The 13502-nt window shown below is 48.8% G+C and overlaps 1 protein-coding gene across 2 annotated transcripts in view; it reads left to right on the plus strand.

Annotated features, from left to right (window-relative positions):
- NTF3 (neurotrophin 3) overlaps nt 1-13502 on the plus strand; it is a gene marked incomplete at its 5' end in the record, with an annotated part of 67202 nt that overhangs the window by 13044 nt on the left and 40656 nt on the right. The window contains one exon of one of the 2 annotated variants that reach the window (XM_082666442.1): nt 1541-1605. The exons of the other annotated variant lie outside the window; for it this stretch is intronic. Coding sequence (XP_082522568.1) covers nt 1603-1605 — 3 coding nt within the window. Of the gene's footprint in view, nt 1-1540; nt 1606-13502 lie in introns of those variants that run through there. 2 annotated transcript variants of the gene reach the window in all.

Below are 13502 nucleotides of genomic sequence, written 5' to 3' on the forward strand. Positions count from 1 at the left end.
GTGAGAGAGAGAGAGAGAAAGAGAGAGAGAGGGAGGGGAAAAGAGAGAGAAAAGGAGGGAAAAAGAGAGAGAGGAAGAAAGAGAGACAGCAAGAACAAGAGAGAAAGCTGTTGTAGACTGTGGTCTATTAGCGAGTCTAGGAAATCAAGTTGAATTGGAGTTGGGTTACTGGTAGAGACCTCAGATTGTCACTCTAAACCTCTGACATTTCCCTTTTACTTTTTGGCTCTTGTACGAATCAGGAATGTCTCTTCCCAGTCCCCCTTCCGTGTTTACATCTCCTTTTGGGGCTGCTGTATTAAGTTACCGTCTGTCTGCAGAAAGTCTCCTGAATTCTTGGGGGACCTCTCAACAGAGGCACAGTCAAGGATGGAGCCATTAGAGAAGGTCTGATTTTTTACTATGGGGGGAACTAAACCCTTTTACTAAAAGGGTTAGGGGTTGTTTATCATGTGTTTTCCTGTGGTACAGTGATGTCTGTGACTCCTGCCTAAAGAGAGAGAGCGAGCAGAGGCTGGGACAGAGATGGAAAGGGAAATTCTTCCAAGAGCAGCCAATGTGGAGGGAGAGACTCAGTTCCCAGCAGTTTCGTGGGAGGTTTTCTGATGGCCTGTGACGTGATTTGTAATCGTGGGTGAAAGTAGGAGGAGATGGGGGGAAGAGAGTTCCAGGTGAAGGTGCAGATGGAAAGAGGGTCCCAGGTGAGGGAAACCGGGGGCTAAAAGAACCGAAAGCCGCCCAGGTTGTGGTTCACGGGGAGCCGCGTGGGGTGATGTGTCCAGGGAGATGGGAGGAAGGAGGGCCCACACTGAGCCCCCTCCCAACCTCAAGGGCAGCAGGAGCCAGTGGAGGTGGCACAGGGGAGGGTACAGTCAGTCTTTTGTTTTAAAAAAAGATCACTCTGGGGCTTCCCTGGTGGCGCAGTGGTTGAGAGTCCGCCTGCCGATGCAGGGGATGCGGGTTCGTGCCCCGGTCCGGGAAGATCCCACATGCCGCGGAGCGGCTGGGCCCGTGAGCCATGGCCACTGGGCCTGCGCGTCCGGAGCCTGTGCTCCGTAACGGGAGGGGCCACAACAGTGAGAGGCCCACGTACCGCAAAAAAAAAAAAAAAAAAAAAAAGATCACTCTGGTTCAATAGGGGAGGTGGCTTTTCTGAAATAGTTGTTCAATGGGAAAAAGACTGTTGGTTGGATGGATGGAAGAATGAATTAATGAGCGAATAAATGAATGAAATGCAGGGGGGACTTGATCAAGCCAGACTTGGTCACTGGTTACTCTGACCAGTGCTGGCTCCAGGGGAGATGAAGGACAGGACGGGCTGGGGGGATAGGCGACAGGTCATGGAATAGCGTGGCTCTGGCTGTAGGGAAACAGGGACCAGCATAGCAACAATGCTGAGAGATCAGTTGGCCGTGGGAGGATCTCCCAACCTGTTTGCATTTTCTATACATTTCCATCCAAACTTGATTTCATTCCAGATCAAAAATGAAAGTGGCTTTTGGAGTTGTACCCCAGAAAATTTAAAACTGTGATGGTGACTTTCTCCAGAGGGGGCTGCTTGCTTGCAGACCTTTTCATAGGCTCAAAGCGGGCTGTGGACAGATGGTGAGTTTTCTGAGGCACCTGGCGGGTCCCAGATTCTGGGCATCAGATCCATCTATTGATGATTCCTATGGATTGTGTGTGTGTGTGTGTGTGTGTGTGTGTGTGTGTGTGTGTGTATTTCAAAGTCTCCTGAAAATTACCAAATTCCACAGACCCTCTTTTGCTTGTAGTGGATCCCTATAGAGCGTCACTTGCAAGGTCACGTAGGTTAGCACAGATAAGAAGAGTGTGTGTGACAGTGACCTAGACAGACGCCTGGCATGCCCTCCAGCGACTTGGCCTGGTAGAATGCAGGAATCCCCCTTGGTGGAGGCAAGGGAACCAAAGAGAACGTTCTGTGTCATCTCAAAGGTCTCTGCTCAACAAAGACCTCACTGTGGAACCCCCCTCTGCACTGTCCCTGCCCCTCTGTGGCTTTGCCGTGGCATCTGTCCCATTCAGTGAGGTCCCCGTAAACCCATCATAAGTTGAAAATATTGTTGGTCGAAAATGCATTGAATACACCTCACCTAGCAAACATCACAGCTTAGCCCCGCCTACCTGAAGTGTGCTCAGAACCCTTCCATCAGCCTGCAGGCGAGCAGAATTCTCTCACACAAAGCCTGCTTTATAATAAAGTGTCGAATATCTCATGTAATGTATTGAATACTGTACCGCAAGTGAAAAACCGAATGGCCATCTGGGCACAGAATGGCTGAAAGTGTATCGTGATCGCGGGGCGGCATCACGAGAGAGGCTCTACGCATACAGCCAGGCCAGGGAAAACGATCAAAGTTCGAGACCCACCAAGTACGCTTTCTGCTGAACGCGTATCACTTTCACATCACCGTAAAGTCCAGGAAGTCTAACTGTCATGAGGCGGGGGCTGTCGGCCCTTGCTCTGAGGGCTGCTCAGCTCATCTGAGCTGAATCTCCTTCTCCCTACTCATCCGGCATGTGCCCCGGAAAGTGGAGACCAGGAAGGCAGATCACAGGTGCTCAGCAGATTCCTAGGTGCAGCTCAACTCCATCTCCTGAAGGCGGTGTTGAGGGTGAGGGCAGGGAGCAGGGCAGAGAGAGAGGGACAGAGACCAGTATTCCTAGGGCCTGAATGCTGTGCAGGTACCTTTTAATTTTTTGTTTTATTTTGGCCACACCGTGTGGCATGTGGGATCTTAGTTCCCCGACCAGGGATCGAACCCTCACCCCCTGCAGTGGAAGTGCGGAGTCCTAACCACTGGATTGGCAGGGAAGTCCCTGTGCAGGTACCTTTGTACAGGTCATCTCATGAATTCCCCCCCAACTGCCCCCGAGAGACAGCTCCATCCCAGGCTGCAGGGCATGGCATCCACAGTGCTTGCAGAGTGCAGAAGTGTTTGTGGTCTATGCGTGATCAGATTTCCTGCCCTGGTTCTCCCTGGGAACTTGCGTACCAGTAAGAGGCCCTGCTCTTGGTGCAGTTACGGAGCAGGTCTGCCGTTGATGTCCAGCACCGATGGCTCAATGGGAAAGTCAGCACCTTTCTTCCCTCTCGGGTCCGGGGATCCACCCAAGCGCCAGGCTTAGGACGACAGTGCTCCCAAGAGGCCCACCCTGAGGACCCGCTTCAACCAATGGGCCACCTTGGCAGAAGGCAGTTGTTTCCTTGCTGTTTTCCTGTTAGGGAGCCAGGACTTGCAGGAGGGCAGAGGAGTGGGGGTCAGAGAAGGAAGCTGAAAATCAAGGTCTGAAAAAACTAGTGAGGTCTAAAACAGTTGTATTGCCAACCACATGTTCCCAAATCGTAAAGTGGACCATGTGGAACGGTCGCAATCCCTGGGTTTCTCGTTACAAGAAGTTATCCCTGTGGATGCTGGCAGTCGTGCTGGGGCTGGATGTCCAGTGCCCGTGGCTAAGTGCGTGTGTCTCTAAGCCTTTGGATTTGGGATTCTCCGGACTGCTGAGTGCCCTGAGTGCAGTTGGAAGCTATGATGGAGAGAGGCGTGCCGACCAGATGTAGGGCCCGGGATGGTGGTTCCCCGGGGCGGGGTGTGGGGGGGGGCTGGATGGTGGTGTGGGCAGGTGTGGGGGGGTCTCGTTCTGCACGAGTCACTGTTGGGGATTCCCCGTCGGAGACAGAGACAAGCCCTGCAAAAAGCAGTGGAAACAGAAACCCACAGGGCTCTCTGTTCATATCCTACAGGTGGAACTGAAGTCATTCCTGACAACAGGTAGGCTCCATCCCCCTTCCCCCGACCCTGCATCACACAGCTGTCACCCTCAGCAATGGCTTCTGCTTTTAACTCAAGGAGTGGGGCAAGAGATGAGCTGAAGCATTTATATCTGGGTTCTTTTTTAAATTTTTTATTGAAATACAGTTGATTTACAGTGTTGTGTTAGTTTCAGGTGTACAGCAAAGTGATTCAGTTATACATATATAAATATGTATATATATATATATATATATATATATATATATTCAATTCCAGATCCTTTTCCCTTATAGGTTATTACAAAATATTGAGTATAGTTCCCTGTGCTGTTCAGTAGGTCCTTGTTGCTTATCTATTTTATATATAATAGTGTGTATATTTTAATCCCAAACTCCTAATTTATCCCTCCTCCCCCTTCTCCTTTGGTAACTGTAAGTTTCTTTTCTATGTGTTAGGTTTGAAGCTGGTATATTCTGATGCTAATAGCACATTGTCCTTTTTGGTAGGCAGCTCTCCTCCAAGTCAGTCTGGGAAAATGTTCCTTAAAAGACATGCTACAAAAAAAAAAAGAAGACATGCTACAGCACTGAGAGTTGGGGAGGGAGCCTTCAGGGGCACCGCGGGAAGAAATGTTACAGCTGTAGCTTGGAAGCATCAGTGTGTTCCTTTACCTGTTTCTGATGACGTCGTCTGGGGTGTAAGCTCACGTGAGGGGCGGATGGGACAGCATGCTGGGAGCGGACAGGCATGAGGCATTCAGGATGTGGTACAGGAAACTTGAGCTTACATTGATGTGGGTTCCTCATCCCTCCTGCAAGGCCATCCCCCGAGTTTGCCTCCAGCCACTTGCTCTCATTCTCCTCTGTCTGCACCATTATATCTGCATCTGCGAAACGGAACCTCCCTCCCAGCAGCGTCGTGGATCTGGTTGCAGAGCTCATAGATGACCTCCCCTGCCTTATCGTTTACTGTCTCATCATTACGCAAATACCCTTGAAACACCCCTATTCTTGTTGTGTGGATGCATCGCCTTATATCTTTGAGATTATGCAATATTCAAGGTCCTTTTCTCTTCACTCTCTTAACTGCCTCCTGGGGCTTGAGTTGTTCCGGTAGTAGAGTTTGCTGTTTCTTTCCGTGGTGCTGGTTTTCCTCGGAGGGTGGTTGGTTGTTCTTACTGCCAGGTCATCTTCCCTGGCAGTTTCTTCTATATTCCTTGCACGTGGATTCAGTGCTTGGCTTCAGCTTCCTAAGTTATCTGTGGCTTTGTGAACGTGTACCTTCTTTTAGGGATTCCTTACAGTTCCTAGCCAATGAAAGCCTCTCTTCCTGTTTTCCAGCCTAGGCAATGTATAACTGCCTAGGCTGGAAAACAGGAAGGGAGTTTTAATGTGTTTTCTGTTGTATGGATGGACTTGATACAGGAGGAGGAGGAGAATTGAAGTGGGTACTCAGTCCGCCGTCCTGAAATGGGAATCCCTTCAAAGTTCTTAAGAATCCAAGTGAAACATTTAAGCCTCGGTGGAGATAATGGTAATATAACTCAGACCACTTCGTACAGTGCCTGCCCCATAGCAAGGGCTTATTGTAGATAGAACTGTTCTGTTAGCTGCATATTATTGTAATTAAAATAGGGCCTCAGCCTGGTTTTAAATCCCATCTCCGCTTCGTCTTAGCTGTGAGATCTCGACAGTATTGCTAAGATTCAGTCAGTTCTCTTAAGTGTAAAAAGATATTACATTGTTTGGAAAGACTAAATAAGTTACAGCATGTAGACTCAGAGAGTCTGGAACATGGTCAAGGTTCAATACATGTTAGCTGATACTCTCATGATATTATTAATTAACCCAAAGGGGGAAATAACCAGATACTGTGGCATCTTAGGGAATCCAAGGGCAGGAACTGTAGCCACGCTTCATAAGAGACTAACCCAGGAGCCTGGAGGCACTCCTCTGTCTACAGGACCACATGGCCCTGTTCTCTCTGCCTCTGAACCCCGCTTCCCCACTTCTCATTCTAGGCCTACCAACGGACTCTCCCAGGGCTCCCGTTTCAGATTCCTTAGGGTGAGATCTGATTGGCCCAACTGGAGTCAGAGGTTCATTAGCTGGGGACCGTTGAGTATGGTCATGTCACGCGGCACATAACTTCAGAGCACTACCCTTTCAACAAAGGTACGGCCCTTCTCAGAGCGCAGGCCTGTGGGCTGAGCATTCAGCCCCAAATTATCGAGCTTCTGTGAGTGTGTGTGTGGCGGGGTGGTAGAGAAGCAGTGATCAAAGGGCAGACTCATGAGTGACAAATAAGCAGGCCTCACGGAGCACCCCCTTAGGATGAAGAGGACAGGTTTACGTGTCCCCACGAGACTCTGTGTCTTGCTGAGTTTAGGGCACGTTCGGCACCATCCCTGGTCTTTGTCTTTGGGTAACAATCCAGTGAGGGTCTTCACCAGGGTAGACGGGCATGAGATGAATTCTGCACGCAGTTTGGGGAAGCATGGTGAGGTCTGGTTGGGGTACTCTCACCTTCCCCACATGCCCTGTGTAGCTCAGGGAGCCCGGAGCATGCCTGCCATGGAAAGGCGACCATCCCTGGCTCAGCTCTTTTCCCCAAGTGCAGATCTGAGGCTCTTCTCTAAGAACGCACCCCCCAAGCTGTGCCCCTTACATTCAGAAAGTGAGATCCTCATGGTACACATGCAGGTCCTGGTTTGTGTGAGCTTTTTCCCTTTAATTCTCTGCCTTTTCCAAGCTGAACCCAAGTTTAAACAACGAAGGCCTTAGGAATATCTGAAATGGTGAAGATTCAGATCCTTAAATCCTAGGCAGATAGAGAACAAGTTTCTGATCCAAGAGGAGGGTTCTGAATGTGATGATTTTTAAAGATTTGTTCAGGGTTTATTGGCTTGTTTGTTTGCATGTGGGGTCGTGACACTGGGTATTATACTGTGCTTCGTGCTTTAGTGCACAATCCCATCCCCTTAGCCCCTTGGCAAGATAGACGTAATTTCCCCCATTTCACAGATGAGGAAACTGAGGCTCAGGGAAGTTCAGCCGCTTGCCCAACAGAGCCTTGATCAGCAGCCAGAGCTCCCTAACTCTACAGCTCACGTGTTGCCCACAGACACCACCTTTCCTTGTCTGCCTAGGTGCCATTTATCTTTCCTTGAAAGATTCTAACTGTATCCACCAGGAACTAATACAGTGCGTAAGAAATGTTGGTTACACTGAACTGAACTCCAGCGGCATGAGGGGTCCCAGAATTTGGCAAGGCTTTTCCAGCACTGATGGATCTGTCTCGGTTGAGTGTATCTTTAAAGCTGCGTTTTTTTTTCCATGGGAAATTTCAGCTGGGTAACTTGAAAAAGCAGCTGCTTCATTCCTGGCCAGAACTATAAAGTCTTGGCTCTGCCGGCAGGTGATTCTTACATCAGTGTCCAAAAAGAGCATTCTATCCAGAAATATTTAGTTAGCTCCTGCTATGTGCTGGGACACTGTTGTTGGTGCAGGAGACAGAGCACAGAACGAGAAAGGTCAACCCTCTGCTCTCAAGGAGCTTAGATTCCACTGGAAACAGTCTTCAATGCAGAAACAAACAAGTGGATGGATGGATAGATAGATAGGCAAATGAAATTTTCCTATGGGGATTAGTGCCAGGATGGATGATAAAATCAAGTGATGTGATAGACAGTGGGAGAGGGTATTTTTTTTTTTTTTACCTTTTTATTTTATATTGGAGCATAGCTGATCAACAATGTTGCATTAGTTTCAGGGTACAGCAAAATGACTCAGTCATACATGTACATGTATCTATTCTTTTTCAAATTCTTTTGGGAGAGGGTATTTTAGATCGTTACGTTCATGACACAGCAGAAGGCTCGTGTGGCTGGGACAGAGAGTGAGAGAGGCCAGCTAGATCGTGTAAGTCCTGGTAGACCACTTACAGAATGTATTCCTGTGATGAGTTGAGGTGTGTAATTAGAAGCCACGCCCCCCTCCAAATATGGTGGGAAGCCAGAGCTTTTCGCCTGAGGGAGTATTGGGAAGCCACTGGACGTTTTGGAGCAGGGAATAGTGTCATCTGCTCAACATTTGTAAAAGGCTGCTCTGCGTGCTTTGTCGGGGGCAGGCTGCAAAGACAGTGAGACAAGTCGGTTGCCAATACAGTGGGCAAGAGAGAATGGAGGCCTAGATTCTGTGGTCGTGAGGGGGTGCTAAGGAGCCAGAAGATTTGGGATCTGTTTTGGAAGTAGGACTGGAAAGAATTGATGGACAAGTGAGAGAAGAGAGTGTAAGAAAAAGAAACCTGTCAATAGAAGGAACAATCCAAGTCCGGGAAGGGAGACACGCCATTGACCTTGTTGGGTTCCTAAGACCCTCAGAAAGAGCTGACTTTCCAGCCTCAACTCTGTGTGTGCTGTGGCCAAGAGCACAAGAGAAAGAAAACTAGAATGTTCACTATGCTTCTTTTATCTAAGCTGAAGAGCGAACTCAGGTCGGTGACCTAAATGGGCATAAACTCCGGTGCTGAAAAGACCACTCATCCAGCCGTAGCTCGCGAGCACCTGATGTCGTAAGGCATCATGTCCTTGCTGATGGGAAATACAGAAATTCACGGTTCCTCACCTCCATGAACTCATGTTATATCTGGGGAGATAAGACATCCCCAACTAAACACAACTCAAGCTAGAAATGATTAAGGCCATGGGACTGTTACCCACAGAGGGCAGTTGGAGTCCCAAAGACTGCTGGTGGGTGATGAGGAAACCCCCTGGATTGGGCAAGAGAGTTAGCAGGTAGCTCTGGATGGCGCAGACGGAGGCACAGAGGTGGGAAAGGCACGGAGCCTTGGGGGCTTGACTGATGCCTGGGAGGGAGAAAGTCTATGCAGAGCAGTAACAGAAGCTGCAACTCAGCAGCTTCCTCCCCCACTCCAGGGCATCGTGGTTTGGGGGAAAGGCTCTATTACGTCCCCTCATGGCTCCTCTTCCCTTTTGCTGTTTTTGGTTTATGTTATTTCCCCTTCAGAGCATTCTTTGAACTTTCTGGAAACTCCCCTTGGCGGTCTCCTCATCTGTTCCCAGTTTAACCCTTTGCTCCATCTCATGGGTCCTGCTTTGTAGGTTGTAGTGTTTGAGATGCTGCCTTCCTGAAGTGTTTCTCTGAATTAGCATCGGGTACCTGTTCTGCTGTTTTGTTGCCATCCCATTACTCAGGAAAGGAAGGACTCCCTTCGGTATAGGAGCAGGGCTTCCGAGAAAAACCTAACACTTCCAGCTCCTGAGTTTACAGGGCTGTGCCAAACCTGGTTTCGTACAGATGAGGAAAAGCATCTCAAGTTACCTTCTTTGGTGTCAAGTGCAAACAAATCCCTGAGCCCCTCTGAGGGGCACAAAAAATAAACCACTGGTTTGTGAAGCCCCAGGATAATCCATCTGATTAAAGCCTTGCATCCCATTACTTAAAACATTCTCGCACAAGCATTGGCTGGCATGTGCACGTACAGATTCACACATCTATCTCTTCGCGCCCTTTTCTGGCCTCTGATGACTTCTTTCCTCTCCAGGAGGCTGGAGTCCGCGGCTTCTAAAGCGTGACTTCTGGAAAGCTTTTCCTTCTGCCTAACAAAGATGGCATCTCTTTCCTTCTTCTCCTGGGGAATCATTGGCCATTGGACAGTGGTCAGGGCATGGATCAGAAGCACCCTTGATTTCTGGGGGTTCATCCCTAACACCTGGGTGGGAGGCTGCATTGTGCTCTGTCATCTGGCTCCACCTGGCTTTTGTTTTTTTGTTTGTTTGTTTGTTTGTTTTTTGCGGTACGCGGGCCTCTCACTGTTGCGGCCTCTCCGGTTGCGGAGCACAGGCTCCGGACGCGCAGGCTCAGCGGCCATGGCTCACGGGCGCAGCCGCTCCGCGGCATGTGGGATCTTCCTGGACCGGGGCACGAACCCGCGTCCCCTGCATCGGCAGACGGACTCTCAACCACTGCGCCACCAGGGAAGGCCTCCACCTGGCTTTTGGAGAACCCCATTTGAGTCTTTAATGATCTCATGACTCCCAAATGGCCCTGGGAATGTGTGCGCTTAGAGGAGCAAACAGCCTCCTTCCGTCCTGGTCTCTGCAAGAACAGTTTGCTATGTAGCATCCTTAGGAGACACAGCAGCAGGTGAAACTCCCCAGATCTTGTGTCTTTCGTTAAACTCTATCCTGAAGTAGGAGAAACCAAAGAACAGATATTACCTTTATCAAAAGAAGGTCAGGGATTCCTCTGACTTCTTATGAGGTTGGATACAACTAAAGGCAAGGAGAATTTTGCTCTTTGTTTTAGCCATTAGGAAACCCAATACCACCATGTTGTTGGTTTAATTTTCCCTCGTCACATGGGGTTGAATCCCCTTTGCTTCTGCAATTTCTGAATGGTAGCAATCATTTCTCATGATACTCTTGTGTCGTCACTCAGAGTAGAAGAGTAGATTTGACTCTTAATCTCAAAAGAATGGTGACCGTTAATATCGATTGAACTGGGAACCACGCTCAGTACTTTACGCGCGATCTCAGGAAATCTCCCAAGTTCAGGAAATAGCTGCTTTACTTCCATTCCATTTTGCAGGCAAGGCAGCTGAGGCTCGGACAGGTTTTCCTACATTGCTCCTAAGATCATCTGAGAAACTGTATATTTCACTTGTTTTTCTAATGTGTTTTCTTACTCTCCCTAGTATTAACAGATCCCATGGAGTGTAGGGCTTTTCTGTATCCTTGCTGCACTGCCGTATCTCTAGCCCCTGAGATGCTCTGCAGCACGTGGTACTTGCTCAGTTAGTATCTGTGGAATGACCACCTAAGGTGCCCAAGGTTAAATGGCTAGGAAGTGGTGGCCGAACTTGGAATCACTCTTTTCTGATTCTGGAGTCTGTGTTCCTAACCACTACTTCACACTGCCTTCTTGTTTATTTATAAACAATTCCCCTTCTCCCCCTCTACCCCTCTTTTCAGTGCTTTTCACCTTTCTTGCTGGAATTGAACAGCACAGTTGTCATTTACGAGACGCAGTAAGTGGCAGTCCCCCTCTGCCTGGTGTCCTCATCCCCTTCTGCTTCTAAACATGGTCCTTGTTTCAGCCTCTCTTAAATCACCAGGCTTAGTTCACATATCTGGTCATTTTATCTAATCAGAAATGCAAACCATTTGTCTCCTTAATTCAAGAGTTTGGGCTTTTCCTAGGTTAAGATCAGGGCCAAAGAAGTACCACATTGCTGGCTGGGGTTACTCAAAGTCTGCTCTTTCCTGCGTCTAGTCAGTGGGAAACAGAAAAGATGACAGCTGAAGCTTTGGGGGTCCTTTCAGAAGTAGTTATAATGTACGACATTGTTGTACGATTATGAAATAAGTAGCTGTTCTAAAATATGTCCATTTTAGAGAATTAGGAAACTATTAGAATAGAGGAAGACAGTTACCAGAAATCCCATCAACATTTTAGGATATATCCCCTGAAGTTCTTTTCCTGTGTGTGTGTGTTTGAGTGTGTTTTCATGTGTGTGTGACTCTGTGTGTGTGTTTCCTTTTTTAAATAAGGGGGCTCATCATACTTGATGAACAGTTTTTTTTTTTTTTTTTTCGGTACGTGGACCTCTCTCACTGTCGTGGCCTCTCCCGTTGCGGAGCACAGGCTCCGGACGCGCAGACTCAGCGGCCATGGCTCACGGGCCCAGCCGCTCCGCGGCATGTGGGATCTTCCCGGACCGGGGCACGAACCCATGTCCCCTGCATCAGCAGGCGGACTCTCAACCACTGCGCCACCAGGGAAGCCCCGATGAACAGTTTTTAACTGGAATTTTCCACTTAATGTCGCTTTGGATGTTTTCTTCCGTGTCTTTAAGTTTACTTACAGAAGATCATTTTCACTGCGTAATATTCCGTCATGTGCCACCCTTTAACTGTTTCATGACTGTGGCACGTTTGCCTTTTGGCCACTGTTTTTATACTACAGTTAGGCATCCTTTGACATAAATGTTTATGCACAGATGTGGTTACTTTCTTAGAGGAGATTTCTAGAAGGTACGTTTCAGCAAAGCGCATGTGTCACGTGGTGCAGTGGGAAAGCGCTTGGGTGTGGGAACCAGGCCAGCTTGGCTTTGAATCCCAGCTCCCTCACTTACTAGTGGGGTGACCTTGAGCAAGTCATCTATCATCCTCAGATTCCTGTGGAATGGGAGTAAAAATCTAATTCATCGAATTGTACAGGATGAAATGATCATATCATGCAGAATGCTTTAAACCGTGCGTGGCACAGGGGAAACCTTTAATAAAAGGCAGCTTTAAGGAAATAAATTTTAAGCTGGCTAAATCGACAACAGATTATTATGATTCCTATTTATATTCCTATTGTTTTGATGTCTAACGTGTCGCAAGGTTGTCAGCACTCTGGCACGTGTGGACTTACTGGCCAGACATTTCCTCCAGTCCCAGGACAGCTCTCTCTCTCTCCTTTCCTGTCCTTCTATCCTTCCCTCTCCACTTCCCTGAGACACTGTTGTTTTACAGAGTGTGGCTTTTCTCAGCCTCCCCGATCTGCCCACACGTGTTTGCTTTGCTCTCCCATCCCATTTGGACTTTCCCTCCTTGTCAGTTTATTTATTCCATTTAGGAGGAATTGGAGCCCGGCCTCAGCTTTCCAGTTGGCTTTATCCATGTGCTGCGTTGTCAAACTGCTCTCTCCGTGACTTAGCAATCTCTTCGATCCTTGTTGAGCTGGTATTTGTTCTCCTAACAAATGTTTGGGGTGGTTGGAGGAAGCCTCCTGCCCCTTCAAGCTGCCCTGCTTGTTTGGAATCTTTACCCGGCTGACCACAGACCAGGGACATCTGTCCAGAAGGTCTCCCTTGCCCGGCAACACTGAGAGTTGCATGACGACTGAGACTTTCTGGGGAGACTTCTTGGCAGGAGGAGTTGGGGGGGGGATGCTGGGGACCCTGCAGGGTCCAGTTTGAGTTCCTAGACACGGTCCGGGAGCGTTTTCGATGCACAAGATACATGACTCAGCTCATCCTCTGTGTCTTGTTAACAAAACTCAACCTTCCGTCATCTGTTGTGGACACGAAGCTCCGGGTATGGCAGGCAGCCCAGGAAGACCACAAGGGTGGGGAAGCATGTGAGTTTCCTGGGGTTTCCATAACACCCTGGGTGGGTGAAAACATGGGGAATTTATTGTCTCACGGTTCAGGAGGCCAGACATCCAAGATCAAGGTGTTGGCAGGGCCACACTCCATCAGAAGGCTCTAGGGAAGAAGCCGTGTCATGCTTTCCTCCCGGCTTCTGGCAGCTTGAGGTGCTCCTTGGCTTGAAGACAAATCCCTGCAACCTGCCGCCTCACCTGCCTCCCTCCCTGAGTGTTTCCACATCGTCTTCTGAGCGCCTGTCTTGGCCCAGGTTTCCCCTTTGCATAAGGTCACCAGCCGTACTGGATTGGGACGCACATTAATGACCTCATTTTAACTTGATTATCTCTGTAAAGACTCTATTTCCAAGTAAGCTCACATTCTGAGGTCCTTGGCAGGGCGGGGGTGGTCAGGACGTCAACATGTCTTTTTTTGGGAGACACAGTGCAACCCAGGGCAGGAAGGCAAGACACTGGGGGTCTGTAACCCCTCTGTGCACTCACCCTGGGCAGTGCAGGCTGTGTGCAAACATGCAGTCAGCTCTTTTCAGGATTAAGATGAATGGGGCCA

This window comes from Grampus griseus, assembly GCF_964374135.1.
Source record: "Grampus griseus genome assembly, chromosome: 11".
NCBI lineage: Eukaryota > Metazoa > Chordata > Mammalia > Artiodactyla > Delphinidae > Grampus > Grampus griseus.